The 26,946-nt window shown below is 48.6% G+C and overlaps 1 protein-coding gene across 1 annotated transcript; it reads right to left on the reverse strand.

The window, feature by feature from the left end:
* Positions 1–997: 997 nt before the first annotated feature.
* Positions 998–26,864, reverse strand: erp44 (endoplasmic reticulum protein 44). The gene is made up of 12 exons (XM_036539846.1): positions 26,719–26,864; positions 14,871–14,943; positions 14,576–14,615; positions 14,152–14,267; positions 12,295–12,479; positions 10,278–10,393; positions 9,732–9,789; positions 8,908–9,024; positions 5,991–6,102; positions 5,463–5,604; positions 2,387–2,489; positions 998–1,802 (listed from the first exon to the last, which is right to left on the reverse strand). Exons 1-12 carry the CDS (start codon positions 26,773–26,775, stop codon positions 1,698–1,700), a joined length of 1,224 nt encoding a protein of 407 aa, XP_036395739.1. The 5' UTR covers positions 26,776–26,864; the 3' UTR covers positions 998–1,697.
* Between the last annotated feature and the right edge of the window lie 82 nt (positions 26,865–26,946).

Here is a 26,946-nt window from a genome sequence, read left to right on the forward strand (position 1 = left end):
TGGTCAGCTCCGACATCCGCCCGGGGCGACGTACCGGGGCGGCGGCGTTGCGACACGGGGGAGCCGGTCGGTGAGGTCATCGCGTCCCCGCATGCCACCCGCCGTGGGCGGGAGCGTGACCTTTTCTGCGGTGACGTCGCAGGTCGACTCCAGAAAACCCCCAGCACGCAGACGCCGTGTGTAGGTGTGCAGGGTTTGAAGTGCGGATGGGCGAAATGTCACTGGTTTAAAAAAAGACGCCGGGTGCACGGGGCTTCATGGGAGTGAGTGTGTCACTCACACAGTCATCTCCAGCGAGTTCAGAAGTGTCTCTGCAGATCCTGAGATAAGTTCAGTGTCACCCCTATCGCATTCTAGGTGTAACTAATCCTCTTGAGTGTTATTCATTGAACTTGGTGCTGAAATGTTTCATTGTAGTACTTACTCAGTATGGCAGCAGTTACTGTTGTACTGTTATTCAGTACACAGTATATAACATTGAACACTCTTTTGTGTCTTTGCTTTGTAAATAGCTCTAGTTAACAGTAAATGTGTAAATGAATAAATATGAATGTAAATGGAGGTTTTTTTTTTTTTTTAACTAATCAGTCTCCATCCCCTCTTCTCTCCATCCATCTCTTCTGTTTGTACCGTCCAATGATATCTGAAGGGGGGTGGGACCAGGAAATGAAGGCCACACCTCCCCCTGTGCAGTAACCCTAAGCCTATAATGATTCTCTATTCTTCAAACATTACCATTCTGATAAAGCAATTCTTATGAACACTACATAGATTAGCATTGCTGGGGAAAGCCCAGCTGAACTGTAACGTGGCAATACCGTCCCTGTGTTCAACTCAGGTTTCCCCTTCAAATGAGAAAAGAAAGACACACATCACACTGATCTTGTAAAATGTTTTAATTTACTTCTTGCTTTTCCTTCCTCCCCTTCGGAAATGACTGATTCAAAAATGGATCCCCTACGCCACCCCCCCAACCCCCAAACCCCCCCCCCCCCCGCCATGTGGAATGGGCTGCAATGAGACGCATCACTACCTCTGTGGTAATCCGGGAAGGAACTGTACATATGTATAAATACAGATTAAAAGTACGGGCTCTCCATCCGGGAGAGATGGATGATGGGTAAATTCGCTCCCTAACAGCAACTCTCAATGTGACGCCAGCAGGTCCGAACTGCAAACCGAGATTTAAATGCCAAGACTGTTTCGTTCATGTCATTGGGACCATCCCCCTCTTCTGCGGGGGTCTCCTTTTCTTTTTTCTTACAAAAAAAGAAATTTATTGGTAGACAAAAAATGTGGAAAAACAAAACAAAAAAAAAAAACTCAGCATTTAATTTAGATAAGGATCGCATAGAAACTGACCCACTCAGCACAAACATATTTACAAGCTCCAAAAATAAAAGTAAAAATGGTTTTCTTTTTTCCTTTTTTTTTTTTTTAAACTCATCACCCCTGCCCTTCCTACCTAAGAACCTCTTCTTGTTTTTTTCCTCCTTTTTATCCAAAATAAAAATTGTACACGCAAGATTTATGAAAATATAGGTTGTTCCAGGTGTCGCTGTGTGGTCGGACCCGCCCCCTCCCCTCCCCCCCATCTCTGGGACTGGTAATGGTTTTCTACTGTGCTGTTGTCCCTCTGTCCATCCGTCTATTCGTCCGTCTGTCCGTCCTAACTGCGCGCATGTCCAACAGGTGGGCTACAGCTCATCCTTGTCCCTGAGGATGGTGTAACGGGTTTCGCTGGGGGCCAGTTTTTGGAAGGAGCTCTCTGGGGGGTTGCTGGGTAACTCTTTGTTCTCCTCCTTAAAAAAAAAAAAAAAAAAAAAAACGGTAATTAAAAATAAACAATTTACTGAACAAATAACTAATTCGTATAATATGTATGTATTTTAGTGGTAAGTTGTTGTGGGTGCCCGGTACACGACGATGACGCAAGTGATATGGTAAGTGGTTGCACAATGCTGGGCACTCCAAAGACTGCGTTATGATCAAAAGCATTTCAGCTGCAGAGGTCCTGTTAAGGTCTCCTTAAAGTCTAGGGGTAAATAGTGGCAGATCCACAGGAGGGGTCAGTAGAGGCAGGTTATGTTTGCAGAGCCTCACACATCAAAACTGGCACGTCAGAATTCTGAAAGTACTTTGGATAACATTTACGGACCCAAAAAATAGGACAGTATTCATAACTGGTGGTGTCCATCTTGAGCTGGCACTGAGCTGCACCACATTTGAAATTACAAGTATGAATTTTTAATGCGTTTCTTACTGTATATACATGGTACGACACATTCTCACACAGAACACAGCAGGGCAAAACAGCAAGAGGGTGAACGGTAAATTCATCAGTGTGGTGACCACATCGAAGGTTAGATGCCGCGGAGAAGCTCACCTGCCCGGGGGTGCTGTCGGTGGGGTCTGGGCCGTGGTGGAACTCCCGGTGCAGCTTCCCAGAGTGCAAGTCAAGAACAAACTGCCGCAGCTTGCCAGGAACCCTGCCGGCAAACACAGAGTCAGGGCCCAGGACCCCGCGTCCTAACGTGTGCTACCAGCTCATGTTCTGCTGCTGCTGCTACATGCTGTCGCCCCCCCCCCCCCCCGGCACGCCCTATCGGAGGTGTTTACAAACAACGCAGCTGTCCGGGTCCTGCCGATCGACACGGCAGCTCCGAAAAAGGTCTTCGGGAGCGCCGATAATTGCTTGCATGGCGCAGATAAGCGGGGAGAGGACTCGATCAATTTGGACTACAGTCCCCTTACACCCCCACCCCCCCAAACACACACACACACACACACACACACACACACACACACACTACCGCTCCCCCATCATCTGGGTGTCACTGGTCAGCGCTCTCCGATCCATTTTATCTATCGACCGTCAGGCACGTTTGTGATCGCGGAGGAGGTGGGTCCTGTCTGCCCCCCCCGCCCACCCCCGTGTGCGGCCTGCAGGCTCGTTTCCGTCCTGTCGCCAGGGGCAGCTGCCACGCCCACATTCACTCAATAACCAAAGCTGCCCCAGGGGGAGGAGGGGTGTCGGCTTATTCTGTTAGTCACAGGAGCGAAAGACGCTCCCGCCAGAGGTGTCCCCAACTGGGCATCCCCTGCATCCAGAGCCTACGAGAGACTCTTTTGGCTGTGTGCAGTCGGTAACAATGCCTGTGACATGTAACAACCCCAAAATACTACAGCCATGACTGTGGTAACTGAGTGCATGTGTCCCCTGCCTTTAAACAGCTGGCTTTAACTCTGTTAAGCTCACAAAGGATTCTGGAGTCAAAAGAGACCAATTGCATTCCAAGTTTTTTATGAGGTTTTCTGTTGCCATCAAGTGAAGCTGAAAGTGTTATAGCAAACTGCTCACGGATGCTTAAATCTTCTAGAGTACAGTGTTTCTACCTTAGCCCAAAATCTGACAGTAATCTCCCAGTGTTCTGTGGAAATAATCACTCATCATCACTGAGCTAGTGCTAACCAGCAAAAAACAGCTTCTAGCCCTCATACTCGCAGCAAACTATACTGTGAAAACTATTCGGTGGCTGAGTGTGGAGGTGATAGTTTTTGCAAATTTAAATTCCACTCAGATGTTCATATTAGCGCCATCAAAGCCGTGATTTCATTACGACCACAATAAACAAATTCACATTTTAAAGGACACCGTGGGCCATTCTCAGGGCAGAAAAGGGAAATCGATAGTTTACTGCACAATTATCACCGGACGTACATTCCTGACTGGAACGTGGCAATTTAATTTCAATTTTTGGAAGGTGTCAATTAGCATTTGAAATTGAGCTCCAGGGAAAGCCTTTGGTTTGTACCGAGCACGCACCAAATCAACGGCCCCTAAAAAAGCTGATTAATAAGTACTTGGGAGGCGTCCAACCAAACACATTCCCTAGGGTAGGGTTCAGTTTCAAATACTCACTGGCCATTTAAAAAAAAAAAAAGCCTTCAGATGGACTTTTGATTCCCTTCCTGCCTTTTAACATGACATCACTAAAATCCTGGAGGCCCTGGCACAAGCATTTTGGTGAAGTGAGTAATTTGTGGGTGCTTAAGACCCGCCAGCACTGAGAAACACAGTGGGGAGATGATTTTACCCTAAGACAGGGCGGGATAAAAAAAGATCACCATCTCAAGGGTTCAATTTTAGCTGCGGGACAAACAACAGGTCATAAACTTTCAATGCAACAGACATGTCTCCGAGTATGATTGGCCAATCAGATAAATGCATGTGCTGGCAGAGGAGAATGTGCGACGGACGCATGAAACGCATTTGAGAAATTAAATCAGGGCACAGAAACAAAGCTGTGTACATAGGGATGATGTGCTTCAGATTTGGATCATTATCTGATGAGATTACTGCAGTGGAGCGGAGGCGCGGGGGGGGGATCATTTTGGAGACAGGCCCTGGGGCTTTTTAGAAATAATGCCCCCTGTATGATCAAACCCCTTCTGTGACGGGCGGGCGGGCCTTGATCCGATTACGACGCACGTGCCACGTCTGCGAGGCTTCTTGTGCTTTTGCTTTAACTGCACCAGAACACGTCTGTTCTGAACCATTTCGTTTTTTCGAGTCAGACCCAGGGGTTTCTCGAAAGCTGACGTGGTGCGACACCCCCTGGTAGTGGGTGAAATACCTGCGAACTGTAGCTCTTCCGAACAAGGGACACATTTCACGATAAGGCCACATGTCAAAGTAGATCCAGCAAACTGTTCAAAATACCTTTTCGATACTGCCACGAGACCATAGAGGTTGGCAGTATAAGAAAAGAGAGAACGGTGTTGGGGAAGAGCAGTGATTGTACTTTTTGCCAGTTAGTCATCCAGCATGTCGGCATGTCGTGGGTTCTAATCCCACCTGCGACACACCAGCATTCCGCTGGCGTATATATACATATAAAAAATACACGCTCTAAACTTGTGGTAACACGGGCAGGTACCAAGTCGCCGCGCACGCAGCCGTCACTTGGCGAAACTGCAAAATATTATTGACACGCGGCGCACAAAGTGGTGTCATTTGTAAGAAATGAGCGAGCGATTAAGAAATGAGTCACCCTCCCCTCGCGCCGCCTTGCGTGCCTCTCTCCAACCCCGAGCCGAGTCTTTAGCGCGCTCGCGGATTCCATTTAATTGAATGCCTTGTTTCTGGGGGGAGTCCCGAGGTTGTGGAGTGGTCGGATGACAGCGCCCAGTTAGTGGCAGGTATGGTAATTGGGGTTTAATCACCAGGTGCTCGGAACAGGGAGATAACCCCCCCCCCCCCACACTTCTTCCCCAGGGGGGACAGTTGTTGAGCTGTGATTAAAACCCCTGTCCCTCCGGTCGCCGGGAGAGAGACAGACAACGCGCCGACAGGCAACGGAACAAACGCCACCTCAGAAATTTTAATTAAAGTCGGTATGAAAAAAGAGAAAGAAAATGGGGAAAAAAAGGCAGCAGAGCAGTGGCTGCTGGGTACTTACGCCAAGTCGCTGAACTCTGGGAAGACATACATGTGGCGGAAGCTGTCTATGGCGATGACGGGGCAGTCGGCTGGGGTCTTCTGGATGTGGAGGAGGGGGTGGCGGAACTTGTCGCAGTCAGCATGGAGGAAGTTGATGGAGCCTGGACGAGGGAAGGAAAGAAGGAGACGGAGGGAAAAAGAGTGAGAGAGGGAGTGAGAGACAGACAGGGAGAGAAATTGAGAGAGAATGAAAACACAGGGATGGAGAGGGAGGGAGAGAGAGACAGGGACAGACATGAAAGAGATGTAGAGAGGGACAGGGTGAGGGGGGAAGAGAGACAGAAATGGATACAGAGAGAAGGCCACCGAGAGTCAGAGCAGTGACTAAAGGAATGCTTCCTTTCAAACCCACATAAGCTTCACTGTCTGCTAAAAGAGTCATTGGCTTGCCTCCCACTAGGAGCCATCAGCTAAAGGAGTCCATTCCCCGCTCCCCTCTTCCTCCACCCGGCCGTTGGCGCCCCCTTCAGGTCGCTGGCACTCCTACCTTTCTCACTGATGAGCTGCCGGGCCACTTCATGCTGGAACTTCTCCAGGCTTTCGTTGTCGTCCTTCATGTGGAAGAGAATGAGGAAGGGGATCCCTTCTTCCGTCAGTTCCTGGAGCGGGGTCATAGGGTGGGGGGTGGAGGACACAGGTGAAACACCGCGGGTCATTGGCTTATCACCTCTGGGTCAGACAGGACCTACCGACCACTCCCCTCCCACCGCATCTCACCCTCCAATAAACCGCGTCATGCATAAACCTGCCCGGCTTGCCTCATCTCGTCTCAACACCATCCTGTTAAATGCTTTTTATCGCCCAGCCCACCGCTAATATACTACCCTTACACACAAGCCGTAAACCTGAGCGTGAATCCTTCAGAATACTAATCTGAGGACAGGCGTGTGGCATGATATACGAGCCGGGGGGGCGAGTATATACGAGCCAGCGACTGGAAAAGATTACGATGCCGTATGCTCCCGTGGGACGCAAAAAGGGGCCAGGAACCGGCACCCGCAAACGCAGCGGAGAGAGACGCCTGGTGCGAACTGCTCTATCGAGGAACCAGCGAGCTGCCAGGGAGACTCGGCAAGTTCATTACCGCTCACGGCCTCTATTCCACAATAAGCCGGCACTCGTAATAATATGGCATTTACACACGCCTGTCTGGAATCTGTTAGCTCTAATTATTCTGAAAGACAGACTTTCTTTTATTTTGCTGATGATCACTCTCGTGAGTCACTGATACAGCATGCTCTGATCTAGAGCTTTATGTCACCGCAGCTGTACAATGGGACGCCAAACAGAACTGCAGTTTCTGAAACTCTCAAGCTGTTTTCTGACTGACGGTGGTATTGATCCGTGTGGTGGTACTGATACAGGGCGGTGTAGCAGAGTGGTAAGTAGCAGGACTCGTAACTGAAAAGTTGTTTGTTCGATTCCCCGCTGGGCCACTGCTGACGTACCCTTGGGCCAGGTACTTAACCCAGAATTGCCTCAGTAAATATCCAGCTGTAAAAATGGATAACATAAAAATTGTAACCTACATGAGTCGCTCTGGATAAAAGCATCTGCTAAAAGCCAATAATGTACTGGACTGCAATTCAATGTTTGGCCTAAAGTGCCTTTTGGGGTTGTTTGTCTCCATCCTTCACAAACCGAATCTCTGTAGAATTCGGTGCCCAGGAAATCTCTCCACTTCAGATCCAGACACTACTCACGGAAGGGCCAGCTTTGTGTGTTAACAAAACTACCGTAATTGCAGCTGAAGATCAAGTAGTCAACCCACGGTGTGCACTGAGAACAGAGTGGGCTGTGAGTAGGATAAACGCTGTTAAGACGGGGAGGAGAATGTAAACTGTCGGACTGCGGAGCGTTGTAACGGGGGGTCGAAAATGCACCCGACTCCACAGGACCAAAAACGAAATCACTCATTCGTCTTCTGCCGAGAAGAAGAAAGGAGGCGGAGGGCGATACACGGAGGCGGGGGTGGGAGAGGGGAGCGGGCCCTTCGGTGGGGTCAGTGCGTGCTCGCTCGAACGCGCACGTGTGAGTGTGCGCGAGCTCGCATTGGCTCGGCCGTTGCCGGGCGACGCGTAAACCGGGATCCCAAATGCGCGATTCGGCAAACAAGGCCCCAGGGGCGGGGGCGGGGGCGGGGGCAGGGGGGACCGGGGGATGTTGCGCACTGGCGCCCGGGCGGGAGGGCGCAAAACAGCCCTGCCCCTCCGGTGCACGTCCCAGGACGGTGGGAAAAGTACACTGTGGGTGCCGCGGAGTGGGCGGGAGGGGGGCGGGGGCATTCACATGCTAATCGGCTGGGCTGCTGTGCACGCCAGAGGGACGGCCGCTGCCTCTTCAGTCTGAAACGTTTCTCTGTCCCGGCGCTGTGTTAACAGGTGAAGGAGGTCACGGGGCAGGGTAATAGCATTACAGCCAACCCCCCCCAACCCTCCCCACAACAGCCCTACTAGACACTGTGTTCCACATCAAAGGAGAGGGGCCTTTCTGACAAGCCCCGTCCCCCTGGCGGCTCGGCGCTTGGCAAACGTGGATCGACCCGGGCCCGAACTTTTGACGGCGGCTTGTTAAGCCCCACCCCCGTCTCCCACCTAATCGCCCCCGTTCCCCCATGCCCCCCCCTCCACCCCACACCTCCCGAATCCTCGCGTTCCCCGCGAACGGAGAAATGTCACGGCACCGGCTCTCCGCAAAGGGCAAGGCAAGACGATTCGATGCCGGCTCACCCCTCCTCCTCCCTCCCGCCCCCCGCTCCCCCGCCTGCGGCGACGCTCCTGGATCAATGGGAGCCGGCACTTTCCGATGAGCCGCGGACAGGAAGGCCGGCCGAGGGAAAGGACACGCACAGAATCGATGGCCCGGACAGGGGCAAGAGGAACAGATAGGGACGCCCTGACACAGCAATGAGAGCCCTCAAGACACTGCAGAGATGCTGGGACATTCCACTCTACTGTACAAAGGCATAATTCTATTGGATAAGGTTCTTTTCTCCTGCAAACAGTTCTATTCTATTGGATAAAGTTCTACTCTACTGTATTGTTTCAAGGGACAACTTTTCTAATGTAGTAAGGGAATATTCTACTGTATAGTTCTATTCTATTGTATAAGATGACTGTTCTGTTGTATACAATTCTATTCTCTTCTGTTGCATAAAGGGACTATTCTATGGTATAATTTAATGTTCTATTGCATAAAGTTCTATTCTATTGCATAAGATGACTATTCTGTTGTATACAGTTCTCTTCTGTTGCATAAAGGGACTATTCTACTGTATAAATTAATGTTCTATTGCATAAACAGTTCTATTCTGTTGCATAAAGTTCTACTCCATTCCTTTGTGTTAAAGGACCATAAAGTTCTATTCTATTGTATTGTATAAAGGGACGGGGGTTTGTACGCACCTCTCCATTCTCGAAGGTGATCTCGCGCACCAGGGGCACGCACTTGTCCTGCGCCCAGGCGTACGTCAGGTCAAAGTTGGTGAGCGAGCCCAGGTAGACCATGTCAGGTATGCTCTCCTGCAAGAGAGGATGAGAGAAGGTGAGAGAGGCTCCCAGGAGCCCTGGGTAGAGGGCATAACGCCGTCCCCCCCCCCCACGCTACCCCTTCCAGCATACGACATAGAGTGCATTACAGGGAACCGTGGGACAGACAGGTCAAGGGTCACTGTTCCTGACCCATAGCCTGACTGCATCCGCTAGGGTTTGCCATAAAGGGAAGAATCAGGGCAATATCCTTCCGGCCATCAGTGCGTTTTACTGCTGAAAGCTGTCTGTTACAGCCGTGACCAGACATACGATTCCTCATCTGTGTGGTGTGGAGGTGAGGGGCAGGGCTAGTGACCCAAAGGTCACTGGTTCGATTCCCGGGTGGTTCACTGCTACTGTATCCTTGTGCAAGGTACTTTAACCCTAAGTGCTCTTACAAATATCCAGCTGTATAAATAGATGATATGTAACTATACCAGATACTCTAGATAAGAGCATATACTCAAAAAAGTCCTCAGCATTCCGTGTTTTAAATTACAACTCCAGGGGAGTGTGTGGGATGGGCACCTGATATCTAATTTCTCTGTGTGAGACTGGGAGCAAATGCACACCGCTTTGCAGTGTCACATTTTTAACACAGAAGTAGTTTCATACAGTGATGGGGAGAAAAAAAGAGCAGGGATTGATTATCAGAACATTTGCATGTAAAATAAATCAGAAGGCAGTGCCACACTCACCCCAATGGGCTTGTAGATCACGTTATCTCCACTGAACCTCTCTGGCTTGGACACCTCCCTGCAATGAGATTAACTGCAGATGAGGTTAATTCAGCAATGAGACCCCGCCCACAGGGAAAGCAGCCCATTAGGACAAAGGGTAGGCCATCCATGTGCAGCATGGTGGAGGTCAGAGGTCAGGAACCTTCTTCCTTATCACTCCAGAGCGGAAGCTAATGGGAGCAAATGTGTCTCGTGGGACGTGTCCCAAAAGTAGCACTGCAGCTTCTTTGACACCATGGCCATGGCAATGCAGCTGTACTGATCTGTAAAGATGAGAGTGTGCAGAGACACAAACAAGCACACCCATGTATGCCTGCACACACACACACACACACACAGACACACACACACACACACACACACAGACACACACACACACACAGACACAAACACAGACACAAACACAAACACACACACAGACACACAGACAGACACACACACACACACACACACACACACACACACACACACACACGCGCGCACAAAAGCCAGCGTGACACCCACCCGAAGGCAGTCAGGAAGACGCAGTCGTCGCGTAAGATGTTGGCGACCTTCTCGAACGTGTGGTAGTTGTCAGAGTCCTTCCGGTCGAAGTAGCCAATAATGGTGCGTTTACTCCTCTGTGAGGGGGTGGAGAGAGCCAGTGAGGGCCAAGCAGCACGAGGGCTACCCACATCTAGTGATGCTTCATATAACCCGCTCCTGGCAATGTGTCTGTGTGCGTGCGTGTCTGTCCGCGAGCGTGCGCGCGCGCGTGTGTGTGTATGGGTACGTGTACAGTGCTGGCCAAAAGTATTGGCACCCCTGCAATTCTGTCAGATAATGCTCAATTTCTCCCAGAAAATGATTGCAATTACAAATGTTTTGGTAGTAATATCTTCATTTATTTTGCTTGCAATAAAAAAACACAAAAGAGAAAGAAAAAAAAGTCAAATCAAGTATCAATTTACACAAAACTCCAAAAATGGGCCGGACAAAAGTATTGGCACCCTTTGAAAAATCATGTGATGCTTCTCTAATTTGTGTAATTAACAGCACCTGTTACTTACCTGTGACACATAACAGGTGGTGGCAATCACTAAATCACACTTGCAGCCAGTTAAAATGGATTAAAGTTGACTCAACCTCTGTCCTGTGTCCTTGTGTGTACCACATTGAGTATGGAGAAAAGAAAGAAGACCAAAGAACTGTCTGAGGACTTGAGAAGCAAAATTGTGAGGAAGCATGGGCAATCTCAAGGCTACAAGTCCATCTCCAAAGACCTGAATGTTCCTGTGTCTACCGTGCGCAGTGTCATCAATAGGTTTAAAGCCCATGGCACTGTGGCTAACCTCCCTAGATGTGGACGGAAAAGAAAAATTGACGAGAGATTTCAACGAAAGATTGTGCGGATGGTGGATAAAGAACCTCGACTAACATCCAGACAAGTTCAAGCTGTCCTGCAGTCCGAGGGTACAACAGTGTCAACCCGTACTATCCGTCGGTGTCTGAATGAAAAGGGACTCTATGGTAGGATACCCAGGAAGACTCCACTTCTGACCCAGAGACATAAAAAAGCCAGGCTGGAGTTTGCTAAAACTTACCTGAGAAAGCCAAAAACATTTTGGAAGAATGTTCTCTGGTCAGATGAGACAAAAGTAGAGCTTTTTGGGAAAAGGCATCAACATAGAGTTTACAGGAAAAAAAACGAGGCCTTCAAAGAAAAGAACACGGTCCCCACAGTCAAACATGGCGGAGGTTCCCTGATGTTTTGGGGTTGCTTTGCTGCCTCTGGCACTGGACTGCTTGACCGTGTGCATGGCATTATGAAGTCTGAAGACTACCAACAAATTTTGCAGCGTAATGTAGGGCCCAGTGTGAGAAAGCTGGGTCTCCCTCAGAGGTCATGGGTCTTCCAGCAGGACAATGACCCAAAGCACACTTCAAAAAGCACTAGAAAATGGTTTGAGGGAAAGCACTGGAGACTTCTAAAGTGGCCAGCAATGAGTCCAGACCTGAATCCCATAGAACACTTGTGGAGAGATCTGAAAATGGCAGTTTGGAGAAGGCACCCTTCAAATCTCAGGGAGCTGGAGCAGTTTGCCAAAGAAGAATGGTCTAAAATTCCAGCAGAGCATTGTAAGAAACTCATTGATGGATACCGGAAGCGGTTGTTCGCAGTTATTTTGTCCAAAGGTTGTGCTACCAAGTATTAGGCTGAGGGTGCCAATACTTTTGTCCGGTCCATTTTTGGAGTTTTGTGTAAAATGATAATTGATTTAATTTTTTTTTCATTGTCTTTTGTGTTTTTTCATTGCAAGCAAAATAAATGAAGATATTACTACCAAAACATTTGTAATTGCAATCATTTTCTGGGAGAAATTGAGCATTATCTGACAGAATTGCAGGGGTGCCAATACTTTTGGCCAGCACTGTATGTGTGTACTTGTATTTGTATGCGTACATGTGTATGTGTAAATTCATGTGTGTGTGTGTGTGTGTGTGTGTGTGTGCGCGCGCGCGCGCATGTGTGTGTACTTACGTCGATGGTGGCGACCTCCTCCAGACTCTGCAGCTCCTTCACCGGATCCACCTTCTGCTGTCGGATGAAGTCGGCGATGGCGGACACTGACCTCTGACCCCGGTACTCCCTCTTCATCATCATGCCGTTGCGGAAGAGCTTGAGGGTGGGGTACTTACTGATGCGGTAACGCTGGGCGATGTCGGCTGTGAGACGGGGAGAGAGAGAAAGGGAGGGAGGGAGATGGTGAGAGAGGTAGAGTGAGAGAAAGAGAGGGAGGGAGAGGGGGAGAGAGAAAGACAGAGAGGGAGAGAGGGAGAGAAAAGCCGTCAATGGTGCGTACTACATCAAAGGGTGTGGAGGGGAGGAATTTCAGCGCTGGATGGCGACTCTGACTTGTGTGTGACGTGTGTGTGTATGAGTGTGTGTGAGTGAATGAGTAAGTGAGCGCATATTATAGACCCCTGGTTATAACGCGGAGTTCTATAACACGCTCAGCGCCGTCCAGGCCTTCAAACCGCCACGTGTCGAGCAGAGGAAGCGCTGCCCAGACCTTCCTGTGGCGGACGCTCTCCAAGTCTCTTGATGTGCATGCTGCCACCCTGCCGCTCCCTGGCGTAACCAGCCACACATGCACACTTTCGCTGCCGCAGGCCAAGCCGCACAGAGCTCCCGGCCCTGAGAGCCGGCCTGTTCCAGCAGCTCCAGGGTCCGCACTGCGAACCCTTTCATCAGACGCGCGGGGCCTCAAAGTGGTGCCAGCCAGGTCCTGATGAGTGAACGGCTGGGTTTGAAGGCCTGATGATAGCGACGGGGAACTGTGCGGAGAACCGGGCCCAAGGCCTGAAGTGTTAGCTCCTCCCCCTTCACTGACACGCCGTGCAGGCTCCTGGCCCACGCGGACGTGAAAGAATGAAAGAAAAAATAAACAACAGCCGGGAGCACGAAACACAAGTCTGAGCCTCACCCAAACCTGTGATTGGCTGGGGTGAGCGAGAACTGCCAGAAGGGAGACGCGGGATTGGTCCAGTAATACTTGGGTGCAGCTCAAATGCACAGTGATTTATATGGCAAAATACAATATGGCACCCTGAGCGAAAGTACGCATATATGAAATATTTCATTATATGCCTAAGTAGCTTCCCTCGCCGGTATGGCCAACCAGATCAGACATGCTTGCATTCTGCTGCTCGGGATGTCCGGTCTAGGAATTCTACATCTATGCCCAGGCTGCCACGTGACATACATCAGTGAGCTGGTGAATCACAGAGATGAAAGATGGCGCCCGACAGAGGGTTAAAAATTCTCCAAAGTCGTCCTCTTTTTCTCAGCGCAGCGGGTGTCCGAGCTCCCCCCCACCCGCCCACCCCCGCACCCCCGCACCCCCCGGCGCCTCCCTCCCGCCCTCTCCCGTTCATCCCCAGCCCCAAACGCCCACCGGCCCTGGCACCCCGCCCCCGCTGGGTGTCTTTAAGCTGCCGGGGACTTCAGAGGGGAGCGCAGTTTTGTCATTAGCCATCAAACACTTTTCAGGTCATCAATAATTCCCTTTAATTTGCTTTATCTCAAAGGATGAAGCTGGCTGCAGACTGTGTCTGTTTTCTGCATGTGTGTGCGTGCTGTATGCTGTGTGCTGTGTGCTTGCACACGTGTGTTTGCGTGTGTACGGGTGTGTCTGCATGTGTACACGTATGCATGTGTGTGTCTCTGGAAGTGGAAGTGAATGAGTGAATTGTGTGTGAGTGAGCGTGTGAGTATGAGTGAAGGAGTGAGTGAGTGCATGTGTGAATGTATTGGTGGGTTTGTGTGTGTGACTGTATTGGTGGGTTTGTGTGTGTGTGTGTGTGTGTGTATGTGTGTCGGTGTAAGGAGACTTACAGTGCTGATCACAGTCCACGCGAGCGAACACCACTTGCTTAGTATCAGGGAACTCTTCCCGCACCACATTAGAGGCCTCCTCAAAGATGGGGTGCAGCATCTGACTGAACCGGCACCTGGGAAACACACACACACACACACACACACACACACACACACACACACACACACACACACAGGGACAGAGAGAAGATCTGACTTTCAATTACAGCATTTTGTGTTGTCAGTCACACAGCAGAATCCCCCTCCAGCCATGCCTGATTGATTTTCCACATTGATTATCTGATATTGTACAGTAAGTACATTTTTTAAAGGTTTGACAGAGAAGTGAATAGCAGAGTGGGATTTCAAAGCCCAGCAAAGATGGAGAGACTGGAACACACTCTTCCGTCCATAGCTCGGCAGGGCATAGGGCTATACTCACCAGTCTGCATAAAAATTCACTAACGCAACTCCAGCACTGTCTGCAAGGGAAACGGACAAAAACCAACAATTATTTCTTAAACTAACGCCCCAAAAACATGGCGCTCAAAGCTGACGTTTCCCACCCAATTTATCTGAACTAACAACATTCTGGTCCCACATCTGTCCATCTGTCCTACCCAATCTCCACCCTGCTGCATCAGAACCCCGCCCCTTGACAGCCTTCCTTTCAGCGGAGACACGCCCCCACGGGCGTGGCCACCCTCCCTGACATGCAAAGAGCGGGCGTTACTCACTTAGGATTTCGTCGATGTTTCCTGCATCGAGGCTGGTAATTTCGCTTCTCACCGGAGTGTAGAGCCCCGCTACCTGCAAACGACAACCGCAGAGAGGGTCACGCCGGGAAGGGGGACGGCGCCATCTACGGGCGGCTTTTTTATCACGCCACCAGCACAACCTCTCCACGAAGAGCGCGTACCATGTTGTAATCGCTTCCCATCTGGTTAGTGATTAGAGGACACTTTATTTGTAAAGCTGTTTGCAGGAAACAATGGGAAATTAATGATTCAATCACTGAACAAGCTAACTTTAGCCTTGTGGCTATGGGTAATTATCACACAGAAATCAATGTGTGTTACCCAATCCTTCTCTGTGACAAAAGGTGCACATCCCTGCCTAAAGTTGCCAAAAGTCAGGCAAAATGGGGAAAAACTGCTGTTTGCGGTGTGGGAGACGGCGATCAGGGATGAGGCTCAGGGAGAGACTGGCGTTAGCAGCATGGCGTGGTGTAAAAAGCTCTTAGCACTGGTCTGTGTGAGCCGCGGAGGTGGCATCCAGTCAGCCATACTCTGTTCTGTGGGGAGAGGAAGCCTGGGGGGGTGGGGGTGGAGGGTTATGCCCTCAGCGCTCATCTGTCAGTCAGGGGCGGTGCTGTCGTTCTTCAGAGCCCGCTGGAGTACCGCAGGCTCAGTGAAATGTTGAGATAATGTGGCTCCGCGCAGGCTAAAGAGCTGCAATCAGGGAAAACCTCGGTGTAGGCTTTCACGCTGGCAGCAGAGTGTGTGCCTGTGTGCGCGAGTGTGTGCGTGAGTGTGAGTGTGCATGTGTATGGGGGAGAGTTTGTGTGTGTGTGTGCGCGCACGTGTGTGAGTGCGTGCGTGCGTGTGTGAGAGTGTGTGTGAGAGTGTGTGTGTGTGTATGGAGGAGAGTTTGTGTGCATTTGCAACAATGACAAACAACGCACAGCTGAGCACACAAGAGCTGTATTTTTTGGAACTACTGTTCAAATCTACACCAGCTTCATAGCAATTAGCGAAAAGCAACAAAAATCCCACCGATCTATGCCTTTGCTGGAGTACAGAGAGTTAAAACAAGCTTTGTGGCTCTGGATTGCGAATGCTTACTGGGAAGGGAAGGCTTTCTCTCTCGATGCACTGTATCACAAGGAGATAATACTGCTGGAAAGAGCGCGTTTTTGAAGCGCTAGCTGGAGGGGACAGTACGAGGACTGTCTGCTGGAGCACAGAGGACATCAGACAGAGAATGCATTAAAAATATCGCTCTTAAAGAGGACAAAACTGCACTCCCGGGCCTCTGTAACCTCCGTGCCTGTGATACAGTCAGCCGCTGCAGACAGCCAGGGATGCTGGTCAGGGGAGGGGGGGAGGTCTGTCGCTCGCTCTCTCTCTCTCTGTTTCTCTTTCTTTCTATCCTCTCTGAATGACATGTGGTGGCCTGAAGCGATCCATCCGTGAAGACCGAGTATATAATTAATAAATAAAGGCGAGCAGCAAAAACGCCCCGAGGTTGTGAACAGTCGATTTTGTTTATGGTTTTATTTTCTCTCTTGTGCGCCTGTTTATATGTGTGAGAGTGTGTGTGTGTGTAATCTCGGTGTCTGTTTTTTTCACCAGTTTCACTCCAGAATGGGGGTATCAGCGAGAACAGATCTAGGTAACCATAAAGGCTCCACCCCTAGCTAAGGAGATACACGGGGGGCGTATCGGATGGCAAGCTCCAAAAAAAACAAACAACTCTCATTAGAACTAATCTCATACATAACCTCAGACATTTCCAGCACAAAGTGATTATGTTCAGATCATCTAGAGTGTTTTCTCAATGTACCACCTGTTTTAAGTGACTTCTATTTCTCTCATCCAAAAGATGTTATTCCTTGTGAAGATTTTTTCTTTTTAAATGAAGCAAATCAAAACTGCGTTGGAAAAAAAAACACAGACTCTGTTGCACTGCTATAACCTAATTACAATGATTCACTGATTGGTATGCAGTTGTACTTATGCACTTGTGTACTAAGTGTCCTTGATTTGAAAAGGACACTGTCAACTTTAGTGTTATTTTGGTCTTTGAATTCACAACAGTCACATGTCAACTACTTTGAACTGAGGAGATCTGGGTAATCATAATGTGCTGCGGTTAGCACTGACAGCACTACGCCTTAATGCAGTTTGATGTTGGTCAATGTAATTCCATTCATTTCTGACTGACCTCAGGCCTGTTGGAGGGCAACCCTAGAGGTGTGTCTGTTTTAAAGAAGAGCTTTCAACCCCATGTTTCCAGCAGTGAAGCAGGGAAAAGAACAGGAGAACGTCAGCGGAAGGGGAATTTTTACTCTTGAGGACAACGTGCTGCCTCTGTGCCTTGCTGTGGCACTGTGGATCCACCCGACTGCTGACCTCGACTGCTGCAACTGCTGCTGACTGCGCAGTTGCAGCCACGATCTTTCAATCCATCCAACCATAAACCCTGACTACACACCCCACCAAACCTGTGCAGCAGTGACTGCATTTACAGGAGTCAGCTTTTGTTGTTGCGTTGCAAACAACACAGAGATCAGAGAGATGCTCGTCATTGCTACAACTCCCACAGACACTCCAGGAGAGTGCACACTAACATGATCTCCGAAACGCGATACCAAGCCACGCCAAGCTTGCACAGACATGAGAAAAACACCTCATCCGCAGCTTTTCACAGGCAGACCGGCGGGCGGCCAATTGATCAGCAGGGGTCACTAACCTGCGAAGAGACGGACATAGGCCCCTGGCTGACCTACACACCCCAACAATAACCTTTTGCACTCACAAAGGAGGGTGTAGCTGGGTGTAGCCAATGAAATCCTTGGATACATCTGCCCACCAACAGTTTCTCCTCCTGTTACAGTGAGGTAAGTGCTGATTGGAGGATAGGCAAGGCCCCACTGATTATCACCTGAGCGGCTCACGGGCCCCTGATAAATCACAGCGGCCTGAGAGCAGTGAGACGGGTAAACCCTGCTGACAGCCCCAAAGCCAATCCACTCTGCTGCTGTGAGCAAGAAAGAAAACAAGAGCAAGAAAACAACAGCTCCATACACCGCTGATTAAAAAGTGGTTTCAGGAACACCAGGATGAAGTCAAACACCTTTTATGGCCTTCCCAATCATCATGTCATCAACACCATTGAACTTTTATGGGATGTCTAGAAAGTGTGGAGCAGATTTCCACCTCCTACATCTCTCAAAGAGCTGGATGCTTTCCTTCTTGAAGAATGGTCTAATATTCCACTAGAAACTGTTGAAAACTAGTATAACAGCATTACAACAAAGGACTGAAGCTGTTCTGAAGGCAAAGGTGGCCCAACTCCTTATTAGTTAACAAACATTCATATATTATTTGGGGTTTACATTATTTTGTCTAACTCCTGTAGGAAGAATATTTTAATCAACAGAATATGATGGTCAAAAGCCTGCACTTGTTCTAGGATGCACTGACTGCAGCTTGCTGTAGTACAGTGACCCCCCCCCCCCCCCCCCCCCCCCCCCCCCACCTTAATGCTGAGTGGAGGGAAGAAATTTAGGATAGAAGGACATATTATCCACCACAGGAAGACATTTCAGCAGTACAAAAGCACCTGGAGGGAAAACGGAGGAAAGCAGCTGTGTTTAACCATCTGCTCTGACTGCTGATTGGTACACAGCTGGGTAGAAGAACCAATCCCGCACTGGCACAAAGCCTCTTCCCACAATTCAGCACTGTATGCCGCTAACTGTTCCTTTATTTGATTTGGTGTGCAGGTCCTGCAACTGCAGGAAATGAAATGAACAAAATCTTTCCTCAGAGGTGCCTTGGACTGCCTTTCAAAACAGACCTGAGTCAAATTACCTCCGCAGTATTACAAATGACACAGGAATACAGAGACAATGTTTTTTTTAACTATTAGTGGAACTCCCCTGGAGAAAGGCAATTACCATATAACTAAAATCTAGAACAGAAAGGTTGTTTAATTGACATCCCAATGCATGCTGAAACCTTTCAGAGAGCTGGTGTCACAAGAAATATTACCTTTGCTCCAGAGGATCGTTTGTCTGACTAATATCATAATAATGCCATATTTACCTCCAGATATGACTATTCCTTTGGGAAATGCAAATTTCTGCAGGCTTACTGAGCGTGGGAGGGGAAGACTCCTCACGTCCCTTTGACCTTGGCGAAAAGAAAAGGTGTAAAAAATGTACAAAGGGTATTTTCCCTCAGACTAAAATGTAGCTTTTTTGGAAATACAACATTATTTTGATTCTGATTCTGATTCTGTGCTCAGCATCGACCAAGCCCCCCATAGTTTCCTAGAAAAGCAAGGTGACTGGGAAGAGGTGAGGAGATGTTTATGAGGGTCACCCGAAAAATGTCAAACTGCCTGGGTGGATGTTGGCTCTACCTGTGAGGGCAAAACAGGTGTTCGAGTGTTCATATGGATACACACATTTCCCAAGTCGCAACAGACGCAATTCTTTTGCCACTGAAATTTTGCAGTAGATAGAAATGGTAACAATACGTAGTCGCTACTAATACTAAACCAATAAACATGGAAAAAAAACAGGAGGAATAACATTAAAGCTCATTACAGTGATGTGAAACTGTCAATTTCTGATCACTGTCAACATATTTCGTATGATGCCATTCTCCACTTGAGCAGACCTAGGCTCACAGAGCACTTGGACCTGTTCCAGGTCGCTGAATCTGGGGTGAATACATCTTCATTCTGCCCTGGTTTTTCCACCTGACAGGGGAGTAATTCCCACTTGGGCTTCTCTGAGATGCTCCTATTTTTTTTCCCGAGGCCTCCTTTTGAAGAGGAGCTCAGGTCTCCCCCGGGGACATGCAAAAGGATGAGCTGGGTTAATGATGGCGAGATCCACCTCTGCCTGCTGTATGAGGAAAGCTTTAGCCTCGGCACTGCCCCTCCCCTCCTCTCCCCAGTTGGTTCGGTCCGCCCACGGGGGGACAGGAAGTCTCCCAGGTGTAGTAACACACCTGTCATCCTAATGAGCGGCTCGGCGGTGGAGCGCGTCAGTCTCCCCATATGGCACGCTGAAGGAGCGCACAGCCACTCCACCTACAACAGCTTCTGAAGCCCATGTCTGCACTTTACCACAGACATTCTGTCAGGACCAGATAGTCAGCAAGTGCCCCTTCCATCCTCTGTCTTAGAAGGTTCCAGTTGGTTGCAATGATTTGAAAATAACCGGTCATATGCTACTTCTACAGTCATTGTACCATGTAGTCATTAAAAACGACAAGTTAAGACAAAATAAACACTGTTTCTGTATGCTTATGACAAGAAACAGCATGCTGTATGTAAATCCAATTGATATCCGTGTTTGGATGATAATAATGAAACGTGACACTGCTCAGTACATCCCGTCAGTGAAACCTACTGTAGCATGAGGCTTTAAACCTAACCTTGTGCTCTCTCTCAGTGTAACGCTCCCTCTCTCTTATACCTTCTCGCTCTTACCCAGAGTGCACTGCTCTGCACAGTGACCACACTGCGCACAGTGGTGCCCACAGCACAGGCCTCCCGCGCCACAGAGTCGGAGCAGAACTGAAAATATCCTGGCGTGGCGCTGGGCTGACGGAAGCGCTGATAGCGAGACAGTCCCACATTCTCAGAGCAGGGCGGGAGGCTCGACCGCAGAGAGAGGGAAGCCACGCAGCCGTGAACCGAGAACCCGCTCCGCCCAGATCACGTCCTCCGCAGGAACGACCCGAACGGAGCAGAGCGACAGAGACGCGGTTCTGCGCTCATCTGGCTCTGAGACAGGGGTAATGCTATCAACTGGATGAAATGCATCGGGTGGCCCACAGCAGCAGTGCGGTGTGGAAAAGGGAAAAGGATTTGATGCCAGAGGGTCACACTGGGTTAACTCCCAGGCAAGAAAATGCTGTCGCACCCTCGAGAGGGGTGCTTAACCCGCACTGCTTCAGTAAGCCGTAGAACTGAAGAGCTTGGCATGTGAGCTGTTTAATTCTTCATTGATAGGGGCGTTTGTCGAGCACAAACGCACTGGACTCGAGTTCCCGTGAGAAGCCTCAGCGCAGCGGCAGGCTACAGCATCTGACTGGTCTGAACGTGTCACGGTCCTGACGTAAGCTAGGCGTTCCCGCGGCGCTCGTCCTCTCCCTTGGCCTGGCTGGGGCGTAGCCCGCAGTGCTCCAGCCAACACTCACTCAGTTCCAGCCTCCGGCAGTCACTGTGACATTCTGCACAGAGCCTGCAAGGACGTGAAGACTGGACCACGTTTTCAAGCCAGAAGCTTTGACTGAAAACTGCAGCTTTATCCCTGTTTGTGCATCTATTCAAATTCCTGATAGGAACTCAATGGTGTGGTCAACCTATGACTGTGGTCAGACCGCAAAGCAGCAGCCCAGGCTTTTGGCAATTTTGTATGGATGACCAGATCTTAAGCACGTGCACATGGTCACTTGTTCCATTTTCCAAAACACACTTCAGCTACCTGTTTCTAGCTTTTAGAATGGACATTTGAGGTTTCAAGTACTATGACTTTCTTTTCCCTCATGCTATTCCGAGACAGTCAACACGTCCAAACCAGCACTGCCTGTGATGTCACTCTGGAAATTCCCACAGATGTGACATCATCCAGTGGATTTTTGAAAGGAGGAAGCTCTGTGCTAGAAGCTTTGCCTCATCGTCATGGCTACTTGACCAGCCTTCTAGACCCCCCCGGGGGGAAATATCCAGGACTGCTTCCAGGAAAACCCCTCTGCGTTTCCCATTTCAGAGCCATGATAACAAGGTTTGCGGCTAATCGTAGGCCGCATTCATGGGTGTGCTGAACTGAGGTGGATTACTGAAAGGAAGTGCAGAGCAGATAACACACACGCACAAACACACACACGCACACCCACTGTGACACATCCTGCCTCTCTACTATATGCCCTCTGTAACCCTGGGCAAGCTCAGTGCAATCAGAAGGGGGGGAATGCCTTTCAGTCAAATGAGAACAGAGCTTACAGTGAAATCTGTAGCATGTAGGATGTGGATCCAACTGCATCAGTCCAGTCACACTGGAGATCCGGTTAGCAATTCACAATGGTGCTCCCTTCACTATAAAGAAGACAACTGGACCAACCACTATATAAGTGCAGCCGTGTACATGAGGCCAGGAGTGGTGAAGGATTGTCAAGCAGTCCCGCTACAATTTTTGACATAATGCGGCAAAATAAATCCCTTGCATGTTCAAAATGCAGATTATCATAAATCTGACAACGCCCATTCAATTACCATTCATATTTTTGAGCTTTAATAAATCCTGTCAAGACTGTCTGTTACACTGTCCTCCACTTTGGGGCTGTGGGTACCAGCGGTGTTTTGGAAAACTAGAATGTTCCGGTGGGTCCTGACATTTCCATTCACTGTAGGTTTTGTTCGGGAACCTTCTCAGCTCTGTCCTTCCAATGAATGTCGGTTCCTACCAAAGAGCCTTTGATAGGAACAGATGCTCATTTAGAGATAACTAAAAGTAAGTAAAACAAAATTTCATTTGAAATGGTGAAAAAAACACAATTTTCTCCACTACTAATAAAGCTTTGTTGGAATTAAACATCTCGGATGTACAGACGTGACAAATTCATACATTTTTAAAAAGATCACATCAAATAAATTTACAGATTCCTAATTTTGTAAATGCAGAGAGCTGCAATATTCAGACATTAGGCTTTAAAAAAACTTGGGTAGTGGTCAAACAAACTGTCCTGGTTATTTACAACCCACTTACTGTCAGTCTGAGGGTGGGAATGCATGGTGTTTGTGAAGGACTGCTATCCCATTGCAGCGGTCAGGAAGGTTAACTCAGCCTGGAAAGACACCCTGCCGCAAGGGGATGGTTCACAGCTAATAACCGGCATTACCAATGTGTACATTACAGGCAGGGATGGGAGTAGCTTGTCTTGTGGCTTTTACCGCCAGTTCCTCTGTTTGTACAAGGCCTGCTTACTATGAGAGCAACACCTGTTCTTTGCAGAGTGGTTCAGCCAACATCTCGTACTCACTTCTGCTCACTATCAAACATTCAACAGGGCTCCTATAAGAGGCCCATGTATTTCCACCTGAGCACAAAATGCACAAATATATTCTACTCTGTAACTAGCCTGGCACACACCATCTTTAACGCCTTACTTTAGCTTTCCATCACGTTCAAAAATAGAAAGAAGTAATGAAGGAAACAAGCTACCACATCCAAGGCTGGCAAGGAAACAAGCCTGCAAGAGACACATGATGACAACGTCATGCTCACAGGACTGCAGCATGCAAAGCTGCGGTCAGTAGTTTGCATGCAAATTTCACTACCCTGTACCTATATTGGGATGGGAATTCAAATGGAAATAGGATATTAGGGCAATTTGTGCTCATGCAAATACACTTGCAGAAGGGTCACTATTGAAAAACAGTGACGTCCTGGTCCGAACATGATCAAAGCCAGAGAGGTCCTGAAGTGCTGGTGGCTCTCGGGCAAAATGTCTGCCAAACTGGAATATACAGCAAACATGGGAGTGCCTGCAAATGTTCCAGTGTACCCAGAGAAAACCAACAGGCCACACCAGCTGGACCTCAGGAGTATACACACAAATCATATCTGCAGTTGTATCTGTGTAGTCATGGCGGACCAGTTATGGTGACGGTTATATCAGTAGCCTAACGCTTCTGCAAACACTGTGCTTCTCAGTGACAGTGAAGTGCTGTGTAACTGTGGTTCAGCATGACATGGACAGCAATTTAAAGAGCGGTTTCAAACAAAAAAGGACTCTGACTGACCCCTGGCTGGACCTGTGCTGTGACTGTGGACAGTGCCCATCATTAAGTTTTCCAGTGAGGCTGGACCTGCTACCAAAAACTGGTTAACTATCAGTCGTGAACTTGCTGACGAGAAACTCTCTCTCCCCCTTCTCTCTTTTACTTTCTCTTTTCCCCCACTGTATTGTCTCGCTCTCTCTCGCTCTGGCCAGCCCCGATACTTCAGTGAACCTTGCCAGCTCCCGGGCGCCGGCTGCACGGGTGATGTGGTGCGACTCGGTCCCCAGCCCGGCTCCGCAGTGCCAAAGGTCGCGGGGCGCGAGATAGCTTTACTGCAGTGATTAAGCACTGAGCCACTCCGGTCATCTCCCCTCCCGGAATGCGCAGATATCTCTATCTCCAGTACCTGACTGTAAGTGGGCCCCAGTTTGAGCTGTAAATTGCTCGGAAGACAAACAGTGGCATTATCCATTGGCTCCGTGCACAGAGAGGATCTTTCTCTTTCTCTCTCTCTCTCGTGGGCACACGCTCACGCTGCTGCTACGAGATCCGGCGGCTTTGCCAGGAGACGTGGTGCCATATGGCAGCAGTGTTTGCAACACGCGTCTGTGGTGCTGATTACGTTCCGGCCCGGAGCTAGGGGCCCGCGAACAGTGGCACACGCCACGTGCCAGCCAATCAAAGCTTTGCTGCATTGGCGGCACGGCCTCCCTGCTTGCTTTCCGCCCCGTCACCAGGTGGTACGAGCCGGAAAAGGCGGTTTACGCTCACTGTGTTGTGCTTGGAGCAGGGTCTTGACCCTCTAAGAAGAGAGAGCCTGTCAAGGACATGAGCAGAGGAATGGCTGGAGTGAATAAGAACTGATTCAATAATATGGTGAACAGGGAGCAGAAAAGGAAGGGAAGTATGATACCTATCAACTGAGAACAACTAAATGGGAAACTATTTGAGGCATCCCAAGTAAACACAGTAGCATTCATTCTGTCCGGCAAATAAAGGTCTACTGGATCTGAATCAATATTAAATCCATGTAGTTTAGTTCGTATCGATCTTAGAGTCAGCTCATTGACTGGGGTGTAGTGAAATAAATTCAAATCTTTTAATCTATAGTCTACCAATTAACAGACTAATAGATCACAGTAATTAACTGTGACTTCCCTCTCAACAAGTAGCAGATTAACACACTGCTAAAGCAATTAAAATATGAAATGCTTCACAGACAAGACAGGGTTATGGGTATTCAATACTCCCTGGGTCTCACTGTAGGCATTCATTATACCTTCTCTAACCTAAATAGCCATTGTAACAACTGACTAAACAGGTTATACCTGCCTGGCACTCTTTCATGAAATTCATACCACTCCGCTTCACCACAAGTGACCAGACTTCGTTGTCAGCTACATGTAGACCGACTGCTTACACATTAAACAGCAGACCCTCCAAAGCATGCACTCAATGCGAGCCGTTATGCGTGGATCTTCTAAAGGCTCTGAGAAGCGCAATTTGAAATGAAAACGATTCTGATGAGCAAGCAAGATGCCCTGTCTTGTGTGCACAGCTGACTGCCAAAGAATTAAGGGAATATGGCTGCCCTTCGAGGAAAGTAACGTTTAGAGAGTGACTGGGGATAGGCGTGGGTCACAAGCTCCAGCGAGTGACCGACAACGCGTTTCAACAACTTCATGACCGGTGTCCCAACGGGCCTCCCTCATCGGTGTGTGACAGATATTGCGCCCAAGCCAAATGACCCGTCGTGATTTCCTATCAAAGATTTCTCAACACACACAGACCTGAGACTTTGGTTCGAGGTCACCTTCCAGCTGAAGTGCACAGAACAAGCAGCTATCGATTAAGCTCACTCAATATGTACAGATTTAGAGAACAATATAATGTTTGACAGCTCAATATGGAAGTAAAAGAATGACTATTACAGACACCCGTTGCGTTTTATGGGGCTAACTGGTTAAACAATCAACTTATTTTTATTAAACAATTACTTTAACTGATCTACACAGTTTGCGAGAAGATGTACGTGTTTCATGAGTAAGAATAAGTGCAAAATAACTAAACTTTCAAAGTGAAACTAGTATATCCTTGGTTTGATAACTTCGTTCGCTTGGTATAAATAGCTGGACGCGTAGGCCTCGGCTTCATGCCGCAGAGAACTAATAAGTTCCGGGTTGTCAGCCAATAGAAATGAGCCACAACAGAGGAATTCGCCAACCGGCTTCTTCAATTTAAGGACTGACTAAGCGACGGGGCCGTATCTTAAAATAACCACTTGTAAACTAAAGTTTTATTTAAGATGGCCATTATCAAGTGTATCGCACAACAACTAGGCGTGAAGTAGCAAGAAAAGCAATCGCTTACAAGCGCACTATGGTTGATCTAGCTAGCTAAATAACGTTGTTAGCTTGCTAGCTAGCTGCCTCACTGGCTAAACCAGCTAACTAGCTACTCTTAAAGACCACGTTAGCTCGGTGGTTAGCTATTTAACTTCCCAACTGGCCAGTTCAACTGTCTTGCTGGCTAAGTTCGGTCGTTGAAGTATTTAGCTAGCTGGCTTGGTAATTATGGCTAGCAACTGTCACAACTATCTTCCTGTGTCTTTCTGTCTATCTACCCAGTTAATTAGCTAGACATGGATGTCTATGTAGCTACCCAGTTACATTAATCAGTGCTTTACTAAGTACCTAGCTAACGTTAAACTGCTAGCTAGATGGACAGTTCTACTCCTGAACTACACAACATTGCAAGCTAGCCAGTTAGCCAGCAACCTAGCAAGACATATCATCATCCAACACAAGATAGCTAGCTAATTAGTTATCCGACAAGATAGCTCGTTTATCGTAACAAATTTGACCGGCCACACTATTTGTGATTTTTTTCCCTTCTGGCCCGACTGATAAGTCATTTCCCATGGCTGCTCCCAGAGACAAATCGTTAGCTAGCGTTGCTCAGCCAGCCACACACACAGAACTCGATGCACTTCAAAGGCGGATGAAGATCGGAGCTTTTCAGGATACCGCCAGTTCTAGAATGCTGCAAGCCACTTACCAATAATATTGTGAAGCAGTGGATTTCGGGGGAGGGTAGGATTGCAGTAAATTTCATTGTATAGTAAAGTTGATTGAGGTTACGATGTTGTTGAATATTCCTGGTCTCGCTCACAGTACCACCTCCACTCTAGTGCTGCAGGAAACGAACAGGAATCCCTCAGATTGGAACCACGGCAACCTGAGTGACAGTTCCGGGTAGTTTGAAGCAGGTGCTGGGAATTGTAGT

This window comes from Megalops cyprinoides, chromosome 10 (genome assembly GCF_013368585.1).
Source record: "Megalops cyprinoides isolate fMegCyp1 chromosome 10, fMegCyp1.pri, whole genome shotgun sequence".
In the NCBI taxonomy this organism is placed as follows: Eukaryota; Metazoa; Chordata; class Actinopteri; order Elopiformes; family Megalopidae; genus Megalops; species Megalops cyprinoides.

Coding starts and splice junctions, on each gene's coding strand:
- erp44 (XM_036539846.1), bottom strand. CDS start 26,775: ATGAAATTTACTGCAATCCTACCCTCCCCCGAAATCCACTGCTTCACA. Junction 9,790..10,277: donor GTCTTCCTGACTGCCTTCGG/GTGGGTGTCACG, acceptor ATCTCATTGCAG/GGAGGTGTCCAAGCCAGAGA. Junction 1,803..2,386: donor CCGACAGCACCCCCGGGCAG/GTGAGCTTCTCC, acceptor TTTTTTTTTAAG/GAGGAGAACAAAGAGTTACC.